A 21,755-nucleotide genomic window follows, 5' to 3' on the forward strand; every position below is an offset into this window, starting at 1 on the left:
GCTAAAATTATTTTAAAGTGATTTTTCAATTGGAAGTGATACATACGTATGATAAAATTAAAATCACCCTGAATGTGAGAAATCTTAAGTCTTCCTTCCATGTAACTCGCCATTGCCCCTCTCCTTTAATAGCAATTTTGGTACCCATTATGGAGCTAATGTTTAATTAGAAAGAGAGAACTTGTGAATGAATAAAGAACACTTTTTACAGTAGTGAAGCCTGGTTTATATAAAAAAGAGAGTGGGGCAGCTTAAAATAATGTTCTAAGTTCAGATTGGGAGTTCCTGATAAGAGAGTAAAATGATGAATTCTGGGTTCTGAACAGAAAAGGACAAGTGAGAACGGGCTGAAAGCAGAAATGAGTTATGCAGAGGTTGCAGAGCAACACAGGTTGCTCTATATGTGTTCTTAAGAGAGGCAATAAAATATATAAACTCTTATTTCTTCCTCCACTGAATCATAAGTTGATGCTATCTGTTTTTCCCACACCACCTATGGTCTTCTGTGATGTCCTCTAATTCAGGAATGAGTAAGAGTAACTGCCAGAGCACTCATACTGTAGATGATTTGGAGGTAGATCTGCAGCCTCAGCTAGTGTAACCTTTTTGGTTATGACAGTCCACATCCCATTTGTATTAAAACTATTTTTGGTGCTCCTGGTCTGAGATGCACCTAGGAATTATAGGTTCAACTGAAAAGAATATTTTTCACCAGTATTTTGAAATGCACAAATCTTTATGTGAAATTGTTAGAGTTGGTTAATAAACAGAAAACAGAACCAGCGAATGATTCAGAGTATCACTTTTTAGTTCCAAGTCTTAGTACTGGTCAATAGCACTAATTTAATGAATGACAACCTAAAATTAGTATGTAGAACTAAGTTTGAAAGAGTAACCTGATCATAATTGGACATTATTCTAGCCATTGCCCATCTAGCATTCTGTTTCCACTTGGTGGTGGGGATCCTGCAGAGGTTGCTCCAGTGAGCAAAGAGGATTGGAGAGAGGGTCAGTATTTCTTCCTATGTTTGAATCATCTTGAATCAGTTTTTAAATGGGGCCTGCTCCTTTACCAGAAACATGGAAATTTTGCATGCCCTTCTAAAAATTTGGAAGTAGTAATTTTTTGATTTTTTTTGGGGGGGGGAGATGAAAAATGTTTTTATTTTTCGAGGTGTCACCTTTGGAAGCAATTTTGATTTAACTGAAAATTTTATATCTTTTAGGACTTGGCAGATGAACTTGCTCTTGTTGATGTCATAGAAGACAAACTGAAAGGAGAAATGATGGATCTTCAACATGGCAGCCTTTTCCTTAAAACACCAAAAATTGTCTCTGGCAAAGGTTGATTTCAAGTTTATTTTGTAGTCCATGATGGACTTAATTCTTTATTAGGCTCAGAATCCTAGGTCTTCAAAGATTTCTTTCTTATACAGGATAAGAGAGCCTTTGAACAATTTTGCATTGGTATATCTTGATATCAAAGTTTCAATTTTTTATAAGTGGTTTTAAATGGATATCTAATTTGTCCATGATGTGGAAAGCATCTGAGTTAGAATATAATTAGTAAAGCTCCATAGGTCCATTTTTAACCACAGTGCTTTAAATATTGAAATTAAATGTACTTACTTTTCCTACTTATTTTCGCGCACTAAGATTGAGAATAGGTTTATTGAGCTTGTTGAGTGGATATTCTTGGTTTGACATTTTTTATGAGCGCCAGCCAGGAAACCTGAGTGGGGTCCCGAATCGTGTCTGTTTTGACACTTGAAAAGTCATTGACCATGTATCTGATAGGTGACTTCCTTCATTATCTTCATCCTTGGATTAACTACCCTGTGTCATAGGGTATCTAGAAATAAGATGTACTTGATAGATACAAAGATGCCTCTGCTTTAAAAAAAAAAAAATGGGGAGGGCGTGATAGCAGCCTGTCCCTTAGCTGATATGACCACAGTTAAGTAGTTAGTAGAAATAGGGGTATAGAACAGCATGAGCATTGAGCTCAAGTGGCAAAAAAACTTGGCAATGTATCTTATTTGAAATAAGAGTCAAGTAAGTTTGATTCCTTCCAGCTTCTCCCAACTATAGTTACATAAAGTCACAATGTGACTAAAACCAGACTACAAGGAAAACGTTGATGTACTTCTCCGTGTAAGTGGCCACAGCAATAAAACTCCAAAAACTAAAGGAGTCTGGGGGCTGTTAGGGACATTTTTTTGCCACATACACAATTACATAAAACTGTCCATAAAAAAAGTTTATGGAACAAATTTTTGCTGGCTAGGTAATGAAGTTCTCTTAAAGGTCTTAATCTGATTATTCCCTTTGTCTAGACTATAATGTGACTGCAAATTCCAAGCTGGTTATTATCACAGCTGGGGCACGTCAACAAGAGGGAGAAAGCCGTCTTAATTTGGTCCAGCGTAATGTGAACATCTTTAAATTCATCATTCCTAATGTTGTAAAATACAGCCCCAACTGCAAATTGCTTATTGTTTCCAATCCAGGTGAGATTTTTAATTCCATAAAAATAGATGTGCTAGAGTAAACCTGATAGTATAATTATTCTGTATACACATATTCTCATTTTTCATTTTTCTCCTGAGAGTGGATTTGTGTTTTTATAAAATAGTTAAGTTTAAAACATTAGAAGGAATACAATGGCTGTTAATGTAGTTGGAACTTTAAAATTAGTTATTTTTGCAAGCAGATCTTGGAAAAGGGATGTTTATGGATAATTTGTTATTCTCGATTGAAACAGTACATTTTCATTAAACTACACTTCCCGGATACTAAACGTTTTGCCATATTATACATAGTATAGAGGTTTAAAAATATTAAAAACATTGGTTATGATCATTATCAAGATCCATACAGAGCCATGTATCTCAAGTAGCTATTATCTAATGATTCACCTAATATCTTTGCCTAAATGTTTTCTTCATAGTGGATATCTTGACCTATGTGGCTTGGAAGATAAGCGGCTTTCCTAAAAACCGTGTTATTGGAAGTGGTTGCAATCTGGATTCAGCCCGGTTCCGTTATCTCATGGGAGAAAGGCTGGGGGTTCACCCATTAAGCTGTCATGGGTGGGTCCTTGGGGAGCATGGAGACTCAAGTGGTAAGTATAACTTCTTTTTTGTTTTCAAAAAAATCGCGTAAAAAATTGACAATTTTACTAGATCAACCTCAATGAGATGTCCATTCATCAGGGTAGAGTGGCTGGTGCATGGAAATAAATGTACTCTGTGCTGTTTCTTTTAGTGCCTGTCTGGAGTGGAGTGAATGTTGCTGGTGTCTCCCTGAAGAATCTGCACCCTGATTTGGGCACTGATACAGATAAGGAACAGTGGAAAGAAGTTCACAAACAGGTGGTTGCCAGGTAATATGTCTCATAGTTCGGTAACATGAAAGATTAAAATTAATTTTTTATTTAAAAGACTAAAAACATAGCATTTGCATTTGAGGACTTTTGTTAGAAAACTTGTTTTCTAAAGATTTGTTAAGTCATAAACAGATGTAAAGATATTAAAAATTAAAGACTTTTAATGCTACAGTCTTTTGCCATAAATCTCAATTTAGAAGCCTGTATTGTAAACTATTAAGATAAAACAAGTTTGATTAAGTCTACCATATTTGAGTTTCAGTCTTCAATAGCATATATGATTGATTCAATTAGGAATAAGAAAATTTAAATTCAAGTTCCTATTATAGTTTTTATAACTAGGAACACAGCTTCTTGTTCAGATGATTATAAAATTAAGTAATGTCTAGATTCATAATGGTACTAAAAATGTAGATACTTATTAACTTAGAAATTGTTGAAATAAGCTTTCAACTTAGTGGCATTATTTCCTTACTATAAATTGTGTGGTCATGTGCTGACCTCAGGTCTGTTGAATTGAATAATGAATCATGATTGGTCTAGGCAAGGCCCTCTTATTTGTATTTGTTTAATAAAACCTGTGAACCCACCAGCCAACTCAAGAAACATTGACAGTAACTGTCAACTAATGTTTGTTGGGTCAGAATTACTAGTCACCTGGTATTTGGAAATGTGTGAATTCTGTGCTCCTTCTACTCATCCCTCTACAAACACAGACTTGAGATAATCCTGAGTCAAGCATGCTATGTGTAATCTTGGATTCACTTTTTAAAATTCAATTTTACGTTTTTAAGAATCGTGCATTTTGTTGCACGTCACTATAGTTGTTTTGGCAGCTATGTGTAATATTCTATATGAGTATACCATAGTTTATTCTTCTTTTGGAGAACTGGGCTCGTTGCCAGGTTTTTGCTATTACTGACAATACTCTGTTGTGAATATCCCTATACATAATATCTTGGTATACATGGCATGGGTTACTCTTAAGTGTATAATGCAACTTTGTGGCATTATTTACTATAAAGGATATGTTCAGTGAAAGCTTGTTTTTCTTTGTTTTTCCCACCCTATTTTTTCCTGTCCCTTCCCTACCCTGTAGTGCTTATGAGGTAATCAAACTGAAAGGCTACACATCCTGGGCCATTGGACTGTCTGTGGCAGATCTGGCAGAAAGTATAATGAAAAATCTTAGGCGGGTGCATCCAATTTCCACCATGATTAAGGTAGGTCTGTGTAGTGATATGTTGTACTTGAAGGGCATTATTTCCTGTCTTTTATTTTATTTTTAATTTCCTGTTTTTTAAAAATATTTCTGAGAAAGCAGATTAAGTTCTTGGTCATTAATTTAAGATGTAAATTAAGGTACCTGCAACTTTTTTTTTTTTAGGAGAGGCAACCCTTGGTTGACTTAACAGATTACAAGGACTTTGTCAGTTTACAATCTCTTATTTTTTTATTTTTTTTACCTATAGCACCTGGTCTTCCTAGGCGGTCTCCCATCCAAGTACTAACCAGGCCCGACCCTGCTTAGCTTCCAAGATCAGACGGGATCTGGCTTGTTCAGGGTGGCATGACCATAGACAACTTTTGTCTTTTGAAAAGACATGATTGAGTTTTAGGATTAATGTCCACTAGCACTGTGTTCAGCACATAGATACTTGACAATTTATTGACTAAAAAACTATTCAATTATGTTGAGACGGTTGGAAAATAAAAAAGAAACAGATTTTTTTCCTTTGGGAAAAACAAATCACATTCCAATTAGAGTTATTGAAGTGTTAATACACTAAAAATTGGAAAGTACTATGGATAATGGCAATACTTTAGATTTTCTTTTAGAATGGAAATCTTGCTGCTATTTTAGTGACTTTGTTTTACGCTGTTCATTACCTCCCAACTAAAAATATAGAAAAGAATTTCTACTTATCATGCTGTATTAAATAAGTCATAATTATAGAGAACAAAGTCTTAAGAGACACCAGAATGTACAGACAAAACAAAATACTTTTCATTTTGTCTTCAGGGTCTCTATGGAATAAAAGACGATGTCTTCCTTAGTGTTCCTTGCATCTTGGGACAGAATGGGATCTCAGACGTTGTGAAGGTGACTCTGACAACAGAGGAAGAGGCCCGTTTGAAGAAGAGTGCAGATACACTTTGGGGGATCCAAAAAGAGCTGCAGTTTTAAAGTCTTCTAATGTCATACCATTTCACTGTCTAGGATACAACAGGATTTTAGTTGGAGGTTGGGCATATTATCCTTTTTATCTGATCTATGACTAAGGCAGTAATATTAAGACAGTCTAGGAAAAACTTTAGTTTCCTAAAGTTAGAAATAGGAATGGTTCATAAAACCCTGCAGCTATATCCTGATGCCGAATGGTATTTATCTTGTGTAGTCCTAAGCTGGTTACTTTGAAATAGTTTCACCTCCTCAAAGGCAGTGTTGCACAAGCTACAGGTGCCCTTCAAAGTAGATACGTTTACTGTATAACTTCTGGTTCTTTACCCTTCATGCTTAGCCCAGCTTTTTTTCCTCCAGTCAATCACATCCTGGGATCCAGTGTGTAAATCCAACATTGCATGTCTTGTGCATTACTGTTCTAAAGGATCTTATTTTGTGTACTGTATGTATCAGAGTAGAGTACATTGGTATATATTGTAAAAAGAAAAGTGCATATAAATAATGCAGCCAAATATCCAAGTGTCATACCAACTAAAACATCAAATAAATAAACATTGAACAGTGACTACTCTGTAAGTTTGTTGTATTAAGATAGAAAGTCATAAAGCTGCTATTCATTGCATTATTGGGAGCCATTAGGTTATTCTTGAACAACCCTGCAATGATTTTTAAAGGGTACTATTTACTAATTAGACTTTAGTTTAATGTGAATTGATATATTAAGGGTATGACTAGATGGCTAGGTCGTTTTTGATATTTTCATTATAATTTATTTTAATGCACTAAGCCCCCAGGTATTATGTAACTAATAGTGCTAATTATAATTGGTACCCTACAACTGGTGTAGATAACACTATGTATACAAATGTAAAAAATTTTATTTGCCAACTGAACAAGCAGTGGTACTTTGCCACTATAGGGGACACAGATTTTTATAACACTAAGAATTATGTGAATGTGGCACTATTAAGTAAAATAGGGTTACTTGAACACAAGCACTGCAATATCAACAGTTGATTTGATAAATGAGGTGGCTAAGTGACTAACAGGTGAGTAGTGTATACAGCGTGGATAAGCTGGACAAAGGGATGACTTTAGGGCCCTGGGTGGGATGGAGCAGGATGATATAAGATTTCATCAGGCTATTCAACAGTGCAATTTAAAACTTGTGAATCATTTCTGGAAATTTCCACTTAATATTTTCATACTCCAGGGTAACTGAAACGATGGAAAGTAAAACCACGGATAAGGGGGGGCTGCTTTACTTAATAATTTTAAAATAGTCCTGGCGGAGGATTACTCAAAAATTTTCTATAGATTTCCTCAATATTTCTATAACTATGATCCTTATACAGGCCTAAAAACTGCTTTTAGAGGTTAACTAGAACTTCACTGACGTTTCTCCAGGATATTTTCCCAAAGTTTTCTTCCTGAGAGCTAGATAAGAGAAAGGATTACACTTTTTAAAAAAATGTCTTGAATATAAAAACGAGACTGACCCATGTAGTCTTGACAACTATTATAGGATTGCTCTCCTATAAGCTTAAAAAACAACTTTAAGATATAATTTACCATAAAGAAAGTGTACAGTTCTGCAGATTCACATAGTTGTGCACTATTACCACTATCTAATCTTAGGACTTTTTAATTACCCAATAAATGTGTACTTATTCCTACAGCCTTAAGCTGAGGCACCTTCAGTCTTTTTTTGAAAAATATATTTACATTTATTAGTTATACATTGCTTGATATAATAAATTAGTCAACACTAATATGACTGAAAAATAATGCTTAAGAGCTTCATTAAACTAATCTTTTATGAATTTTCAGATTTAATCTTGTAAAGCATTCTTGCTTTCTGGCACAGTAAGCGTTCCAGGTTAACGTATGTATCTTTCTGTCCCAGGCAAGGAATAGGCCAATTCTGCAAGGAGCCCTGAGTCTTTTTAATGGAATCTGATCTCATTTAATCTTAATACTTTAGGAAGTAGATTAAGCCCTACCTCACAAGTTGCAAGTTAGTGGGGGAAGCAAATGGGATGTTCAGAACATGGTCCTCCTCCTATATAGATAGATAGATATAGATGGATAGGCCTATGTCTCTGTGTGCATATTTCTTTTTCCACTAAAGCCCATCTTACCAAAAGAAAACTATCAGGACTTCAAAGTGATATTCTTTCAAATTCTTTGCTGAGTGCCTACCATACTTTGGTAGATATTGGACTATGCAAGACAAATCTTGGTTCTTCTGTTTGTACAAAGCTACAATAAAGCAAAATGATAAGTTAGCTTGGATCACAGCCACCCAGAGAACCCACTCAGACAGGGAGGACATCAAGTGCCCACCAAGTCCCCTGTGCCTGGGGCAGGTACCCATGAAGAGCCTCTTAGAGCAGGAGTTTGGTCACTACCAAGATGATAGCTCCTTTGGCCACCAGGGCATGAGGCAGGTGTAGAGCTTGAGTGTGGAGGTTATCCAGGCCTGCACTATCTCCCTGTCAGTCCCATGGTAAATGAGGTACAAGGGCAGGGAGTTGTGGAAGGAAGCACACACACAGTAAATGGTAGTACAGGACCAACAGCAGCTGCCACTCCTGACTACTGTAGGAACCTCTTGCTTGGGGCTGGTAGTGTGGCAGCCTGACCCCTGCCTGGCTATTTCCTGCTTGAACTAGTTCGTTCCTGACAGGATCCCTTCCCCCTGCAAGGACTCTCCAGCTATCATCAGTTTTCTCATAGCTTGCCAACCAATCAATGTTCTTATATCTGTAGCTGTGTAGGAATGACAAGACTATAAAACTGCCTGTTATGTTATAATTGGGGCTCAGCCTTTGGATAAGAATCCGCTGAGCCTCAGATTTAAAGTCCTTCCCAGCAAACCAACACAGCTGTATGTTACTCCAGTATGTAGATGACCTCCTCCTAACAGGAAAGACCTATGAGGAATGCATGAAAGGAATGCATCTACTCAATCTCCTTTGGTAAGTGGGTTACAAGGTCTTTAAAAGGAAGGCTCAAATCTGCAGAGTCAAATACCTCGGCTTCCACCTGTCACAGAGACAGCGCCCAGAAAGGAAACAAACGGTATGCTCAATTGCCGTCCCGACCACCTAACGAATTACTCGGAGTAGCTGGCTTCTGCAGAATCTGGATACCTAATTTCTCCATCCTGACCAAACCCCTCTATGAAGCCACAAAGTGGGGAGATTGGGAGCTCCTACTCTGTGACTCTACAGAAGGCCTTTGAAGAAATCAAACGGGCACTCACTAACGCCCCTGGATTAAAACTCCCAGATTTAACCAAATCTTTCTGTATGTACATGAGCGCAAGGGTGTCACAGTAGGGCTCTTAACCCAACTGCTAGGATCTTGGCTCTGTCCCATGGCTTATCTCTCCAAACAGCTTGACTCTGTCGCCCAGGTCTGGCCACTCTGCTTCCGAGCACTTGCAGCCACGGCCCTCCTTGTGTCAAAGGCTGACAAACTGACTATGGGGCAAGAACTGACGGTCGAATACCACATTCAGTAATAGCTTTACTGGAGTAAAAGGGACAATATTGGCTAACTAATCCCCAGATGGTCAGATACCAAGAATGCTCTGCGAGAATCCAGGCATCCGCCTAGAGGTACTACAAACGGTATGCTCAATTGCCGTCCCTACCACCTAACGAATTACTTGGAGTAGCTGGCTTACAGAGGTACTACAAACCCCGAACCCAGCCACCTCACTACCCATTGGGCCCGGCCAGCCAGACCACGATTGCATTGAAGTCATGGATGAAGTGTTTTCCAGCCAACCTGACTTCACAGACCAGCCCCTCAAGGACCCTGATGTGGACTATTACACTGATGGTAGCAGCTTTGTGAGGGGAGAACGCCTTGCGGGATATGCTGAGGTGACCCTACATTCCACCTCTGAGGCGAAACCTCTGCCTAAGGGAACCTCAGCACAGAAGGCAGAGCTCATTGCCTTGACCTGCGCCCTTCAGCTGGCAGCAGGAGTGTGTGCTAACATATACTCTGACTCTAAGTATGCCTTCATCACCCTCCATGTACATGGAGACCTGTACAAAGAGAAGGAAGGGCCTAATCAATTCAGGGGGAAAATACATAAAATATGGAAAGGACATTCTAGAACTCTTAGATGCTGTGTGGGCCCCCAAGAAAGTAGCAGTCATGTACTGCAGAGGACATCAAAATGGGACACCATAATGGCCTGGGGCAACTGCAGGGTAGACCATGTTGCCAAACTGGCCGCGGCCAAGGAGACGGCCAGCCCTACTGCTCTAACTGCTTCCCTGTTTCCCAGTCCCTTAGCCAAAAGGGACCCCAAGTACTCGCCTCAAGAAGAAGCCTGGTTTAAGACTGAAGAGGGGAGCCTCCTCCCGGTGGATGGTGGAAGTTCAAGGACGGGTAAATTGCAGTCTCTAAATGCTGGGTTTGTGGAGGAGCACTCATGTGTGGACATTGGCCTTGGAAGAGAACTAGCCTAGATGCTTTTTACCTTCTCCAGTGGAACCACATGGTGGCTCACTGTGAAGAGGGTTGACCCCAGAGCTTGGTCCTCTCCTCTGAAGTGGTAGGGGAAGAATGTCTTGGCTGGATGGGTCCAGGATACACTCAGTGGGTTGGAGAAACCCCATGTAAAAGAATGCTATTTTTAAATCACACAGACCTAAACTGGTGGCCCAAGTCTCCTTCCTGGTATTGGGCCAATAATACTGCAGCTAACTCCTCCTTGTGCCACTCTCTCAACCAAAACTCAACTGTCACAAGCTGTACTAACCCCTAAACCCTTCCACACCATCCTAGCTATTGGCACATTCTGGGAAAACCTCAATTCCACCAGCCCCTAAACTGGAAAGTGCCCAATGGGCTCTTCTGGATTTGTGGAAAGTGGGCTTATACTCAGCTACCAATGAACTGGAAGGGAAGTTGCACCATTAGGAATATTCAGCCTAGCTTCTTCCTTCTACCTGACCAAGGAAGAAATGAGCTATGTGTTCCCCTATATCAAGATTTAAAGGCCAGAACTAAGAGATCACTTGAAATAGGGGGGCAACAAATGTGTGTGTGGGGGGGGAATAAGTGGCTGCCCCACTGTATTATCCAATACTATGGTCCCGCAACTTGGGCCCAAGATGGGAGCTGAGGTTACCCCTACATACATGCTTAACTGGATCATTAGATTACAAGCAGTTCTTTAGATCATAACCAATGAGACGACAACTGCCTTAGAGCTTCTAGCCAGGTGACAATTCCAGATGCAGTCAGCTATCTACCAAAACTGCCTAGCCTTAGATATCTATTAGCAGAAGGAGGAATGTGCAGAAAGTTTAACCAGACTGATTGTTGCCACAAAATAGATGACAATGGCAAAGCTGTGACTGCGATAGCTACTAATATTAGGAAAATAGCTCATGTGCCTGTCCAAAGTTGGAAAGGATAGGACCCTACTAACCTCTTTGGAGGCTGATTCTCCACTTTTGGTGGCTTTAAGACTGTGGTTGGGATAGTAGTCCTCCTCCTCTAGACCTGCCTCCTCCTCCCATGCCTATTGCCTCTTGTTATCTGATCAACCACCTCCCTCACAGAGGCTATAGTAGAAAGAAAAACTGCAGCATAAGTCCTCATGCTGTGGAGGTATCAGCCCCTAAACCAAAAATTAAAAGAAGGAGATGATGCTCTCTGACCCAGTCCTGAGACCGAGCATCAAAGTGGGGAATGTGGCAGCCTGACCCTGCCTGGCCATTTCCTGCTTGAATGAGTTCATTCCTGACTGCCCTCCCCTCCACCCCAAGGACTCTTTGGCTAACATCAGTTTTCTCATAGCTTGCCAACCAATCAATGTTCTTCCTTATATCTGTAGCTGTGTAGGAATGACAAGACTATATAAAACTGCCCGTTATGTTACAATCAGGGCTCAGCCTTTGGATAAGAATCCGCTGAGCCAGTGCTGGCATCAATAAACACTGCTTCCTGCTAGTAGCCTTGATGTCCTATCTCTCTGTTCGAGAATCCTGCAACAGTAGTAGGCTATGAAAGTGCCATGAGAGAAAGTGCTATAAGATATGTAGCGAGGTGGTTGACACATTGGTCAAGGAAAGCTAGAAGATGCTCAAAACTGAAAATGAAGAATGAACTCTGAGAAGGGCTGGCGAAGAGCTTTCCAGATATAGGGAAGAGCAAAAAGTCCTGAGCCAAGAAAAAACTGTCAAAAGCTGGGGAGAATGTGGTAAGAGTGTTTTGAGATAAAGTTGCAGAAGGAGTAGGGGCAGAAGGAGGCAAAATTTTCAATGTCTTTTAGGTTGTAAAAATTGGTTATTTTAACTCTAATAGAGAGCTATTAAAGGATTTTACGCAGTGTTATTGAATGATCGGAACTATATTTAAAAAATTATAGGCTTTGATACAGAAAATGAATTAACGTTTAGATTTTGAAAATGATTCAAATGCAAAGGACAAAAGATGACAGGGGAGGTTGTGTCCTGTTGTGGGTTATAAATACATTCTTGGCATAAATTAAAATTACCCTTAGAAAACCAGACCCGGCCTTTCCTTTTCATTACTATCCTGTTCTCATTTTATTTCAGCATTCACCCTTGTGTTACAGAGCTTAATAAATTTTCAAATTCCTGCAAAGGAATGCCTGGACAAAGCTGGGATAAGTGCATCAAAAAGTATGTTCCTCGAAGTCAGGTTGGTCAATCCCAAGTCTACACTTAAATTTCTTTTCATTCTTGGGGCCCGGGTCCCTTTAACATGCTCTCTCCAAAAGAAGCAAGTTAGGACGGTTCAAACTAGCTGCCCATCTTACCTCAACCAACCACTGGCACCTCAGGATTGGGAAGTAATTTCTGCAGGATGCTGTTTTAAGCTAACATCCCTCTAAGACTAGGAGATGCTCCCAGGAGGATTCTTTCCTACTGGGCTTCGAGCCTGGCCGGGTGGTAGTGGGGGCTCCAAAGACGCCACGACCCTAAAATCAATCCCAGGCCTAGGCCGGCTGAAGGAAATAACACTCCAATACCCTTTCTTGCACATTCCCAAATCGTCTAGCATTCCCCACACGGATATTATGAGGATGTACCCACATGTATCCCAAAAACCCGCTAACTCTGAGAAGACGGCGAGCGTGTCTGCCCGTGCGCCTGCGCGTGGGTCGGCCGGGGGCGGGGCGGAGCGCGCGTGCTGACGCGAGTGGGAGCGTGCTCACGTAACGGTCTGGCGAGTAACCGTCTCCTGGCTTCGCAGCTCAGGTGACGTTGCAATTTTTTTCTGGAGTTACTATTTTAAAAAAAATCTTCCTTAAAGGCGGTGAGTTGCGCGAAGCAGAGCATTTGTGAGCATTTGGTACTGGGCGAAAATGGTGGCTGAGGGCAGGGAGAAATCAAAAGGCCGTTGATGCCACAACTCTACCATTGATAGACTTGGCCTTGCGCTACCGCTCCACACCCTTGACCAAGAAATTCTTTCTTTGGCTTCTCTCAAACTTTCTGCAAATTCAGCGGGTAGTTTTTAGGTGTTCAATATGGTTAAGTACATCGGTAGCTATGAGGGTGATTAATTTAGGGAGTTTGACTCCACTGAAATTGCATTATCCTTATCAGGTTCTCAAAATGTCAACGGTCAAGGAGCAGCTTATTGAGAATCTAATTGAGGATGATGAAATTTCCCAGCGGAAGATCACCATTGTTGGAACTGGTGCTGTAGGCATGGCTTGTGCTATTTGTATCTTATTGAAGGTAAGTGATAAGGCCATGCTGTGGCCGAATGTCAAGTAAGCACTTTTAGGTCTTGTAGATGTTAGTAAATTCAGGGTTGCAGGGCTAATCCCTTGACAGCAAATATGTATCCTCTCATCTGATTTTAACACAATTTAAGGATCATTTATTAGGGGTTTACTACGTGTCAGGCATTGCTAGACTATTTTAGACTTATTCATAGGAGGCACATTGATTGGATTATTAAATATTATAACGTCTGTTGAAATGATCCACAAATTGCCTTTCTTGAAGAGTAATGGGTGAAAATAATATTTCTCAATGGCTTATACTTAAATTTTTTAAAATTGTACGAGTATTACATGCTCATTGAAAAATAAAAAGTACCAAATTTAATAAAATAACAATGAAAGTTCTTTAATTTTACTTTCCATTTCCAGAGCATTTTTTCATATGCTTATTGGCCATTTATATAGCTTCTTTGGAGAAATGTCTATTTAAACCTTTTGCCCATTTTTAAATTAGGTTATTGTTGTTGTTGAGTTGTAGGAGATCTTTTTATATTCTAGATATTAACCCACTTATCAGGTACATGATTTTCAAATATTTTTTTTCATTCCGTATGTTTCCTTTTACTCTGTTGTGTCTTTTGATGCACAGAAGTTTTTAATTTTACTGTAATTCAATATATCACTTTTACTTTTGTTGCCAGTGTTTCTGATATCATGGCCAAAAATCATTGCCAAATTCATTGTCATGAAACTTTTCTCCTATGTTTTACGAGTTTTATAGTTTTAGGTCTTACATTTAGATCTTTGATCTATTTCAAATTAACTATGTATATGGTATAAGGTAAATGATCCAGCTTCATTCTTTTGCATGTAAATGTACCATTTGATGGTATATTTCCTCATTGATTCATCTTGGAAACCCTCAAAAATCATTTGACCGTATACATGAGGGTTTATTTCAGGGCTCTCTATCCTGTCCCATTGCTCTATATGTCTATCTTTATTCTATTACCACACTATTTTGATTACTGTAGCTTTGTAGTAAGTTTTGAAATTGGGAAGGACGAAACCACTAACTTTGTTTTTTTTCAAGGTGGTTTTGGCTATTTGGAGTCCCTCGAGTCCATGTAAATTTTATAATGTACTCTTCTATTTCTTTAAAAAAAAAATGCTATTAGGATTTCGATAGGAGTTCCATGAAATCTGTATAGATCACTTTGTGTAGTTTTGACATCTTAGCAATATTAAGCCTTCCAATCCATGAACTTGGGATGTCCTTTCACTTATTTTTGTCTTCTTTAATTTGTTTCAGCAACCTTTTATAGTTTTCAGTGTATAAGTCTTTTGCCTCTCTAAATGTTTTAAAGGTATTATTTAATCTTTATAACAACCTTAGGAGGTAGGTACTATTATCCTCCACTTATGTGAGAATACTAGAGCACAGATGTTAAGTAGCTTGCCCGTGGTCAAATGGCTAGTAGGTGAAGGGGCCAGAATTCAGATCTTGGCAATCCGGACACATATCCTGTGCTCTTAAAAGCTTTTCTGTATTATTTAGACAATTTTTGGAACCCTGTAAAGAGATATGACTAGAAGATGCAAAGCCAGTTAAATTCCAGAAAGGCCCAGTAATCGGAATTACCAGTTGCTTCACAAGGTGGAGGTGATGGATGAGACAAATAACAGGAGGGATTGGTTAGAAGTTTATATGATGAAAAGGAAAGCCATCAGATTCTCTTTTCCACCTTAATCAACTAGGCAACCACCTCTCACATCCCAGCAGACAAGGGGAAGCAGTTAATTCTTTGAAGAAATTGAATCAGACAGGCTCTGCACTCAAGACATTAAGGACAGTAGAGGACAGACATTTTATTGAAAGCAGTAGAATGCATTGAAAATCTACATATTAGACAGTGAGGCAAGAATCCTCCTACTGGCTTCTAGAAAGCAGACTGTCAGAGAAAGATGACATATAGAATAGAGATAAACTTACAGTATCAATCAGGAGATCCAGTAGCTGACTGATGTTTCAGTACAAAACAAGAAAGAGCAGGAAGAAAATTATTTAAGAGATAAACAATTCCAAAACCGAAGGGCATGACTTTGCAGATATAAAGAATTCACTGAGTGCTCAGCACAATGAATCACAAAAAGCCTACTCCAAGGCATATTATCGGACATTTCAGAACTCTAGTTGTGAGAAAGGTCATTTGTTCAAGCCCATTTATTTTTTACTAGAATCTCTTGTATTCTGGCAGATACCCAAGTGAAGCAGAGTAGTTCAGGACTTTGTCTTCAGGTCACATTGATATGTATTGTGGAATAAATAGGAAGTGATAAGGGATATTAAAATGGAGCCCATTGACTTAAAGGGATATATAGGCTGTAATGAGGACCATGACACCTACATATGTCACTGAAAGGTGGACTTTAAAGGGTTTATAAGTACATGTAAAGTTTTTAAGAGTACAACCTAAGGTTTTAGCTGTACAACCTACTTCCTTGTCCTGTACAAAGTAGAGTGGCCACAGCTGTTTTCCTTAGATTGATTTTTAGTCTCTTGCTCTCTACCTTACTGTGGTTGCTCTGGAACTCCCTGGAGAAAAGTTCCTAGAATGCTCATAACTATTCTTAAAAGATTCAGAAAGGCTAAACAAGCCCAGAGTCTCTATTTGGAGCTCTATTTAAGAAATGACCCTCAGAGATATAGTTAACAAAAACTTTTAGGGATTATTTTGAGTTCTGTCTTTGACAGTCAAGACAAATGGAGCTGGGAAGTTTCCCTTGATAAGAGAATTGTCTGGTAACCTGTTGAGAAGGGAAATAAATCAGTCATAATATAATTTAGAAATAGGCTGTGTTGGTTATTATTGTCATTCAGCTCCAAATCCAACTTTCTCTGCTTTGTGATACTGGTGCTGGATTTCTCCTTAATCTCTTTCTCCTTTGCCATTTGGCATCTTGTTAGTTTCTTTCAATAGGGGCACTAGAGGGAAGTAGGAAGGCTGGAGGAGAGCAGTGACTTCCTTCTTCCTTATGGTTTGTTGTTCTGGTCACAGTCATCCCAGCAGCTGCCCTTTGCTCTAATGGTAGAAGTTGGTTCTAGCCTCCAGTTTCTTTTACAACTCCCAGCATTGGCCTCACCATGCCCCTTCAGTGGTATCAGCAGCAGCCAGAGTTCTGAGACTAGTCTCATGAAGCATCTCTTTTAGTCTCTCTCTTTCTTCAGCCTTAGGTGTAGGTGTGATATTTCAAACTGCAGTTACTATCTCTGGGTTACCTCAAGTGTTACCTTTTTGCTCTTTCAGCTCTACAGCATTTGTCTAACCAATTCCCTATATTAAATTCCTTTTGTTGAAATGCTTACATTGGTTTCTGTTTTCCTGTCCAGACCTATACACAGACTGATTTAAAAAAAAAAAAAAAAGATTTTTTTTTTTTTTTTTTTTATCAGTTAGCCGAAAAGTGATACTTGATCCTTCTGGGTGAAACTCCTTGTCCTCCTCCTATTTCTGATATGTAACCCATAATTTAGTAAATTTTAGAATTTACAGTTTTCCAAAAAGTCCAGATGATACCTGATATGAGAAAAAATATTATTAAATAGGGACTTTAATACCTTTCCTTTACTGCTCGCCTTTGAAATCTGGCTACTGGAATCTGAAGGAATATACTCCTATATAGTTCTATATTCTGTATGTGTGATGAAAACTCAATTGAAATTGGAGTAAGCAATACAGAGACAATATATTGTTCATATAACTAGAACATCTAAGAGTAGAGCTAGCTTCAGGTACTACTAAATTCTGGAATTCAGACATGTCCATACACAGTCTCTGTATATCTTGGTTTATAGTTCCTCTGTTGGCTTAATTCTCAGTCAGGGTCTTTCTGTGTGATGGTAAATATGGTATACAGTTTGTTCTTAGAGTCTTATGTCATTCTTAGAGCTTATGATTTCAAAGAAAAATTAGTTTTAATTTCTCATCTTCCATTTTCAAACCTCATAGGCTTTGTGGTCATTTGTTATGCTTGGGCCATGTGCCTATTTATGAACTAATGACTGTGGCCAGAAGGAAGAATGGAACAATTAGTTGGGTCTGGTTATATGTTCATCTACCCCTAGGTTAGAGGACTGACATTAATTGTACTGTACTGAACCACATAGAATGGGTTCCTACAGGTGGCTTCCTTTCTATTTTGGCCATTAGGATGCATTCTAAAAACAGTTTCAGCCAATTCAGAAATTAGGCATAGGATTAAATATAATAAAATCTTTTGAAAGAATTTCATAACTTTTCATTGGTTTTGAACTGTTAGCTGAAGTGGAAAAAACCCAATTCTAAAAAGATTAACAATTATATTAAGGCAAAGCAATTAATATGTTTTGCTACATTCTGTTGTTTACCTTGACTTCTGGTTACTCTAGGCATATTTGAAAAACACCAGTTTTATATCATCTTTTCTATTAAAAATATAACTTTTCTTTGACTATAAAGTAGCTACATAAATTTTTTTCTCAATTCTCATAAAACTTAAATAGGAACATTTTTCCAGAAAATTTTATTCAGAACTTTCATGTATTTTAGGATTTGACTGACGAACTCACCCTTGTTGATATCGCCGCAGACAGATTGAAGGGAGAAATGATGGATCTTCAGCATGGCAGTCTTTTCTTTAATACTTTAAAGATTACTTCTGGAAAAGGTTACTTTTAGTTTTATAAAGTTATCTTCAGAGTTTTAAAAGATGTAATGAGTTTTACCAAACTGATATTTATAAGTATTAAATTAAAAATAGCACCATTATTATTAAGACATATAGTTTTAAAGGTTAATTTTTTTTTTTTTTTTTTTTTAAAGCCTACAGCACTCAGTATTCCTAGGTGGTCTCCCATCCAAGTACTAACCAGGCCCGACCCTGCGTAACTTCACCATCAGACGAGATCATGAGTGTTCAGGGTGGCATGGTCATAGATAGTTAGTTTTTTAAAAATAGAACTTTTCATTCTTATTGGAGAAAATTTGGTAAATACAAAGAAGTATAAAAAAAATTTAAATCTCTTCTGATAAGTTTTGGATATTTCCTTTTTCTATTCATTTGTTTTTTTATATAACGGACATATAAATGCTTTTTAAACTTGTTCAGTCGTACAGATTTTTCAAAGGATATGCAGTCTTAAATAGTTTTTGTAATATTATTGATATACTGATCAATACTCTTTAACCTCGTTTTTTCTTTTTGTGTTTATAGAAGATCAGGTTTCAAGGCTATAGAGTATAGACAGGAAATGGAAAGCTTGGCCCCATTAACATTAGCATCATGTCTTGACCACCTAAGAAGCCTCAAAGAATTAGGAAAAATAATTATTTTATCATGCACTAAAGTGTATAGTGCATTCTTTGGTAATTTGATTCAACAGACATACTTTCTACTAGAAGCCCTCATATCTAACATGATTGAAACTAAAGGTGGTTACATAGTTTAAAAATACTGTTAGAAAGAGTCATCATAAACATTTTATGTTGACCTAAAACATGTAAAGATACTTAGAAATTCATTTGCTAATTTTCTGATTGTAGGGCAAGGCCTTTGAGTATGATTCAGCTGCTTGGAGTTTTGCAGTATATTTTTAAAAGCACACCAATAGTGATTATTTAAGTTTCTTTAAAATACTATAATTAATTTAAAGATACTCATGAAGCAATTTGATCACAAAACTACTAAATTTTTGTGGTTTTCCTTCACTTTTATTTCTCTCGCACCCGAAAGGATAATTTTAAAACAACTTGCTTTTAACATGTCTTTCCAAGGCATTCGACTTAATTTTCATAGAAACAATTATTTTAAAATATTATGAAATATTTGAAATGTAAAGAGTTTAAGTATTACAAACATCAATGTATCCAACACCCAGCAAAAGAAGTGAAACATTACCAATTCAGTTGATACATTCCATACGTAACATCTATTCAGATCTCAATCCTGAATGTAGTATTTATCTTTCCTGTGCATTTCTTTCTCACTTATATTTTAGTGATTTACATAGTATTGTGTAATTAATAAATATAATTGGCATAAATACACTTGGGTATAAACATGACTAATTCTTGATATGCAGCAACTAATGAGCAGAAGTACACAGACATATTAGATGTCTTCTAGTTGAGAGTGTTCAGTGTACCTTTGCAATCAGTATATTTTATATCAGTTAACCTATTGAATTGGTTAAGTAGAGTCAAAAGAGCTACTACAGTATTAAAATACTTAAAAAATCATTCAGTCTTTAATTTCTAGTAATATGTCAGGTTATATATGGATCAGCTGTTTTCTGGTAAATTGTTTTGTATGGATCAATGTGTCAGATGTATGGATCAATATTGTAAGATGTCCATTTTTCCCATAGTGATTGTAGATTATATGCAATGGCAACTAAACAGATTTTGTTATTGTTTTATATGGTAAACTAATTCTAAAATCATTCAGAAAGTCAAAGGTCCAAGAACAGACAAGATGCTTTTTAAAAACATTGTTAAAATACTTACTTTGTGATAGTCTATCATAAATAAGTCGATAGAATTTTCACTCTGCTCCAGATGCATCTGTGTAGTAAGAACCCTGTGCCATCCAACTGGTGAATGTACAAATGATGTCCCACCTCTTATCCCAGCTGGAATGCAAATCTCCCATGTCATTGCTATCCATTGATTGCTTCCAAATCCAGATGACCAAATAGTTCTTTATTCCCAAAGTAGGCCTAAAACAGTTAATTTAGGGATTCCAGAATCTGCACCCCTCTTAAACCCCATTAATCACAAGTGGAATAAAGCTCCAGTGGATGGCAAACTGGCCATACTTGAAGAGCTGCTGCAGCCTCCCCTTGACTTTTATGTTCTGATTCGCCATGACAACAGCCTGGGTTGCACAGTCAGCAGGACACTTGGAAAAAAACAGGTGGTGAGACCTTACCAGATATCAAGACTTATTATAAAGCTACACTAATTAAGTACAGAGACACACAAAAGATTGTTATATAACACTCATTGTAGTGTTACATAACACTACAATATTGGGAAATTTATGGACTTATAATTTTTTTTTTGTTATGGTAATGGTTATTTTCATGGAAAGAAATAAAGTTGAACTCTTACTTGATAATACACACAAAAATTAATTCTAGGTTGGTTAAAGACCAAAATGTGAAAGGCAAAACTTTAAAGCTTCAGTTTAGAAGATAATATAGGATACCTTTATGACCCCAGGGTAGGGAAGAATTAAACACAAAGACACAAAAAGTACAAACAGAAAAGAATATAGAGTTTAGAGTCTGTGTTCATAAAAAACACTGTAATAGGGTGAAGAGACAAGCCATAAACTGAGAGAAGATAGTTGCAACATAAACAACTGACAAAGGAATAGTATTCAGAATAAAAGTACTAGTATAATAAGACAAATATACATAGCCCAATAGAAAAATGGGAAAAAATTCAAACACTTCAGAAAGAAACTCAAATAGCCTATAAATATATGAAAAGAAAATCTCATTAGTAACAAAGGCAAGGAAAATAAAAAGCATATCAATATACCATTAAACACTCATTAGACTGGCAAAAGTGTGATAATACTGTTTGTTAGGATGTGAAACAATAGGAGTTGAACATGAACACATTCTACAACCCAGAAATTGGACTCCTAGCAATATTCCCAAGAGAAACTTGTGCACATGTGCACTAGGATATATGTACACGACTATATAGTGGTGCTATTAGTAATAGTCCCAAACTGAAAACAATTCAGTGAATATCAATACTACATTGTATAAATTATGCAGTGTGATATTACACAACAGTGAAAGTGAATGAACTACAAGGATACACATTAACATGGATGAATATCAGATGCATAATAATTAGCTAAAGTAATATATAACCTTATGAGTCAAAAAACTTAATACAAATATGTTGTTTAAATAGGCAAGGTGGTAAACCTTTTTTTTAAGGGTAAAGTGATTTTCACCATTTAAGAATGGTTGTTAACCTTTGAGTATGAAGGATGTAGATGCAACCTGTTAGGGGCACACAGGGCCTTCCAAGATATTGGTGATGTTCTGTTTAATTTGTGTGATATGTACAGCGTTGTTAACTTTAAATTTTTTTTTTTTTTAATATGCCTACAGCACCTGGTCTTCCTAGGTAGTCTCCCATCCAAGTACTAACCAGGCCCGACCCTGCTTAGCTTCTGAGATCAGACGGGATCCAGCATGTTCAGAGTGGCATAGCTGTAGACTAACTTTAATATTTTAAAAATTTCTTTACGTAGGTGCTTAATAGGGTGTGGGGGGTGTACACATGAGGTTGTTGCGCGGTTGGGCAGGGTCAAGCAGGGTCTGGCGGTTTCAAGGAGAGGAAGACAGAACTGGAGCCCGCACGGGGCAGTGAACACGGTTT

The 21,755-nt window shown here is 37.7% G+C and overlaps 2 protein-coding genes and 2 pseudogenes across 2 annotated transcripts in view; 2 read left to right on the forward strand and 2 right to left on the reverse strand.

Annotated features, from left to right (window-relative positions):
• Positions 1 to 6,138, forward strand: part of LDHA (lactate dehydrogenase A) — an 8,815-nt gene extending 2,677 nt beyond the window's left edge. Inside the window, exons 3-8 of the mRNA XM_006907957.3 lie at positions 1,227 to 1,344; positions 2,337 to 2,510; positions 2,951 to 3,124; positions 3,268 to 3,385; positions 4,488 to 4,611; positions 5,412 to 6,138. Of these exons, the coding sequence (XP_006908019.1) occupies positions 1,227 to 1,344; positions 2,337 to 2,510; positions 2,951 to 3,124; positions 3,268 to 3,385; positions 4,488 to 4,611; positions 5,412 to 5,576 (873 nt within the window). The 3' untranslated portion in view covers positions 5,577 to 6,138. The remainder of the gene's footprint in view (positions 1 to 1,226; positions 1,345 to 2,336; positions 2,511 to 2,950; positions 3,125 to 3,267; positions 3,386 to 4,487; positions 4,612 to 5,411) is intronic.
• Positions 4,852 to 4,970, reverse strand: LOC112476737 (annotated as a pseudogene).
• A 7,054-nt stretch (positions 6,139 to 13,192) lies between the features above and the next one.
• LOC102887989 (L-lactate dehydrogenase C chain) overlaps positions 13,193 to 21,755 on the forward strand; it is a 29,534-nt gene continuing 20,971 nt past the window's right edge. Inside the window, 2 exon segments of the mRNA XM_015586454.2 lie at positions 13,193 to 13,318; positions 17,898 to 18,015. Coding sequence (XP_015441940.1) covers positions 13,193 to 13,318; positions 17,898 to 18,015 — 244 coding nt within the window.
• Positions 21,476 to 21,594, reverse strand: LOC112476720 (annotated as a pseudogene).

This window comes from Pteropus alecto, unplaced genomic scaffold, assembly GCF_000325575.1.
Source record: "Pteropus alecto unplaced genomic scaffold, ASM32557v1 scaffold71, whole genome shotgun sequence".
Lineage (NCBI taxonomy): Eukaryota > Metazoa > Chordata > Mammalia > Chiroptera > Pteropodidae > Pteropus > Pteropus alecto.